This window comes from Oryzias melastigma, unplaced genomic scaffold, assembly GCF_002922805.2.
Source record: "Oryzias melastigma strain HK-1 unplaced genomic scaffold, ASM292280v2 sc01469, whole genome shotgun sequence".
Lineage (NCBI taxonomy): Eukaryota > Metazoa > Chordata > Actinopteri > Beloniformes > Adrianichthyidae > Oryzias > Oryzias melastigma.
The window spans coordinates 6570-10741 of NW_023418052.1; the positions used below are offsets into that span (position 1 = coordinate 6570).

A 4172-nucleotide genomic window follows, 5' to 3' on the forward strand; every position below is an offset into this window, starting at 1 on the left:
TTTTTCATGGACCAAAACCCAGCAGCCACACATGTATGGAGCTAATTTGGCGCCAATATTATTTGAAACCCAAATAAAACAAATTGAAAAAAATATTAGTGTTTGGCCAAAACAAAAAGGAAAATATCAGACATTTTTTTCCCATTCTAAAATAAAACACAATTATTTTTAGCTTAAAATGTTCTGTTTTTTTAGGTTTAAAAACTCAAAATGTTAAAACTTTTTTTTTCATTTTCATATCTTTTTTTTCACTTTCAATCGGAAAATTTCAGTTTCAAAACTTTTGTATGGGGTGAAATCAGGATCAGAAATTTTACATGGGGGCGGGGCTTTGAGCTCATTGGCTATTGGGACATAGGGTGACAGAGAGGACTCCTCACTACACATTTTCTACACTTTTCTCAAACACACTTGAATATTTTCACACTTTTCTCTCATTTTTTACTCTCACTTTTCCAACTTTGATAGAAAAATAACTCTATCATTAGGTTGAAAACAAGGATCTAATCATGATGAAGATTTATGTAACGCTGCTGAGCTGCTTGTCTGCGTGGAAATCAGCACGGAGGAGATCGATTGACAAGATCAACAGCAAAATTGTCTGAAAAAAAATCCACCAAACAACGAAACCGAGGAAGGCACACTGTGATATTAGCAGGGGAAACTGCACAGTGGTGATACTGCTCTCCCTAAGTTTGATCGGAGTGGGGCGATATAAACAGACAACGTTCTGCAGCAGAAAAGACGTCACATCACCATTGGGGAATCATGGGAAACATGTCCCAGTAGCCAATGAGCTCAAAGCCCCGCCCCCATGTAAAATTAGGATCAGCTCAGCAGTGAAAACTCGAAAATCTGAATTGAAACTGAAAGTGAAGATTCAGAAAAATAAATCAAAATTCATAATTCAAAACTAATGGATACATTATTTTTCAATTGGTAACTTTTACGTTACAGTTTTGTTTTTTTTTAAGTTTTAAGCATTTTTTGATCAAATTTCAGAATCTACTGGAATTATCATGCTAATGGTTAAAAAATTACAGTAAATCAAAGAACATAAACACTTTTGCTCCAATATTAAAGGGTTACACCAAACATCTGGATAAAAAGCAATTATTCTTTAACGCCTTGATGAGGTAGTAGTGAGGGTCCCTCCACCTTCCTGGAAGGATTCTAATTTGAAGGTTTTTCCCAACCACAGACGTGACTTTTTCATTTTATCCAGTTGCTAATCAGCACTCCATTATTTCCACAGTGAAATCATTGAATACTCCCTACCAAAGCTGTTGGAGGCTCTCGGGATCAGTCATGAGGAGGTACAACTCCCACAGAAAGTCTGTGATGGTCTTTGTGTAGAAACAGTCAGATAACATCTTTATTAATACAGGAGGAAAGTCAATAGCGACCACACTTGTACATCAGATAAGTTAATTTAAAATACAAAAAAAAAAAAATTGCATTCATGTATTTTTAAAACTTCAAAACAGTAACTTTTTAACATAATTATGAACTAAATATATAGCATTACCTGAGATAATGCTAGTGAGTGAATGCTGTAAGCTGAATTTGACCACTGAAGATGCTAGTGCTGATAGCTGAAGATGCTGAAATTGATAGCTAAAAACGCTGAAGCTGATAGCTGAAAAGGCTGAAGCTGATAGCTTGCTAAAATATAATCTAAATGCCAAATTAGCCTAAAAAAACTTATGTTAGCCAAAACAGTTAGCATGTAGCTGAAAAAAATTGCTAAACTTCAAAATAACCTAAAAAAAGGCTAAATTAGCCAAAACAGTTGGCATGTAGCAGAAATGTTAGCTTGACTCCAAGACAACCTAAAAAAAGCCTAAATTAGCCAAAAAAGCTAGCATGTAGTTGAAATATTAGCTAAACTCAGAAATGGTCTCAAAATTCTCAGTAAATGGCAAAATAGTCCAAAAAGCTAGCAGAATACCTTTTTTTTACTTTAAAACCACATAGGTTTTTAACATAATTATGAATAGTAAAAAATATTATTCCAGAATAAATCAACCTAAACCTTAAATAACTTTCAATATTTTACTCTCCATAAAAATATATTTTGTCAAAATTATACAAGTTAGAAATAAGTGCAAGATAACATCGGGTCATTAATAAAAATAAAATAAAATGATCTGGAGGGCCGAATAGAATTACCTGGAGGGCCGGATCCGGCCCCCGGGCCTTGACTTTGACACATATTTTGCTTAATTGCCTGACTTTAGGCAGAAGAAGCTGAAGTTTATCGTAAGTTGCAGAAAACATTGCAGAAATCAGCAATATTGTCAATAAATTCCAGAAATTTGTTGTATGGCAGAAAAGCTCATTGTTGCAGAAAAATAATTATTTGCAGAAGAGAGCAAAATTGGCAGAAAAATATATTGAAAAGAAACATTAAATCATGCTGAAAACCCAGGCTAGTTGAAAACCAAGAACATTTCCATTGTATTCCTAAAGACTTTTAAATTGTAGTGGAAAAAAACTTTACAAGAGTACCAAAAAGTATGAACAAGATATGTGATGTGTAAACTAAAGAAACATCTGGACAGAATTGAGAAGAACTGTCATGTAAACAAGTTAAAAAATGTAGAAAAGGGCCAGTATATTTCCAAAAGCAGAAAATAAACAGAAGAATTTGAATAATGTAATCAAACTAATAAACTCTTCTCTGCTTGAACCCATCAGCTTGTGGATCTGTGTATTTTGCTGGGCTGTGACTACTGTGACAAGATCCCTGGTTTGGGTCCAAAGAAAGCTCTGACTCTGATCCAGAAGCACCGCACCATTGAAAACGTGCTTCTGCACATCAACAGAGAGGTGTGAGGTCAACCGTCACCAACTGAAGCACGTTCAACCAAAACCTTTGATCAGCGATGCTTTCTCTCCTCCAGACTCATCGTGTGCCGCACTTCTGGAAATACAAGGAGGCGAGGCAGATTTTCCTGAATCCACCACACACTCCGACCCCTGAGCTCATCTGGGCCGAGCCTGATGAAGAAGCCCTGGTGAAGTTTCTCTTTTCCGGTCACCACATTAGGTATGCACCCATTCCAGCTTCCCCTTCAAGCACACACGCTTGGATTTTTGAGAGTTTGTGCCTGCATGGTCACAGGAGGGAGAAGGTCCGTCATCGAATGGAGAAGTTTCGGGAAAAGAGAAAAAGCCTTCGAGAGGAAAGGGAGAAGGAGAAGGCAGCGGGAGACTGCAGGCAGACTCGCATGGAAGACTTCTTCAGAGTAACCAGGAAGAGAAACCGGGTGAGCCTGGAAATATAAGCAGCAGAAGTTTGTAAAAACTCTGGAAAATGAGTTAAAACATTGTTTCATTTGACGAAATATTGTTTATGCTAATTTGTCGTTGACATTTTCTGCTTTTTTCTTTTCAGCCCATGGAGGCCTCGTCCTCAGGAAGCAAAAAAACAAAGTAAAGTTTCCTCTGCTGTGGAGCATGAAGCGTGTTTCACAGCAGTGCAACCAGCAGTGCCTCAGCTCTCTGGCTGTTAGGATTTTAGTCCCTGGCTGAATTTTGTTAACAGCATTTTTTCATATGAATCATGGTTTTCACAATATGAGTGGCACAAACCTCATCAAGACTCTTCAGCATCTTTGAATCAGTGGCTGCAGCTCTACGTCTCCCCGTAGCTGCATTCCAACATACCCTGCTCTGGCATGTGCCAAATACGCCATAACCAGCTAATCAGACATGAATAGGACAAGAATATCTGGAACTAGTGCACACACACCGGCCCTCGAGGCCTGGGATTGCCCACCCTGGAAGAATCAGAGGACTGAAAGGGAACAGACGGATCTTTGTCTGAAAACTGGGAGAAGACTGTGTCTCCTCTCTGGATATTCACAGAGCACCTGCTGGGTGGAAAGCCAAAGCGGACTCTGGAGACTTGAATGTTAAAATGTTTAAAAAAATAGGGGGAGTTTTTTTTTCTCCCCAATCCATGGAGTTTAAGAAGATATTTTGAAAAAGAAAATCTAAGTATAATGTTGTGATCACACTGTATATATATATATCTTTACTTCTGATTTTGTTGCTTTTGTATAATAAAGTCACAATTCCATGCTCTCTCTGGTCTATGTTGTTGTGTCAGGCAAACCAATAACCCACATTTGTCAAAGTCAAGGCTCGGGGGCCGGATCCGGCCC

At 37.9% G+C, this 4172-nt stretch overlaps 1 protein-coding gene across 1 annotated transcript; it reads left to right on the top strand.

The window, feature by feature from the left end:
* Positions 1 to 1255: 1255 nt before the first annotated feature.
* Positions 1256 to 4092, top strand: LOC112140677 (probable flap endonuclease 1 homolog; the record flags this gene model as incomplete). Its single annotated transcript, XM_024263690.2, is given in 5 exon segments — positions 1256 to 1316; positions 2701 to 2832; positions 2907 to 3052; positions 3128 to 3272; positions 3401 to 4092. Coding segments are annotated over 5 exon segments (526 nt in total), but the record flags the coding sequence as incomplete, so codon positions are not given.
* Between the last annotated feature and the right edge of the window lie 80 nt (positions 4093 to 4172).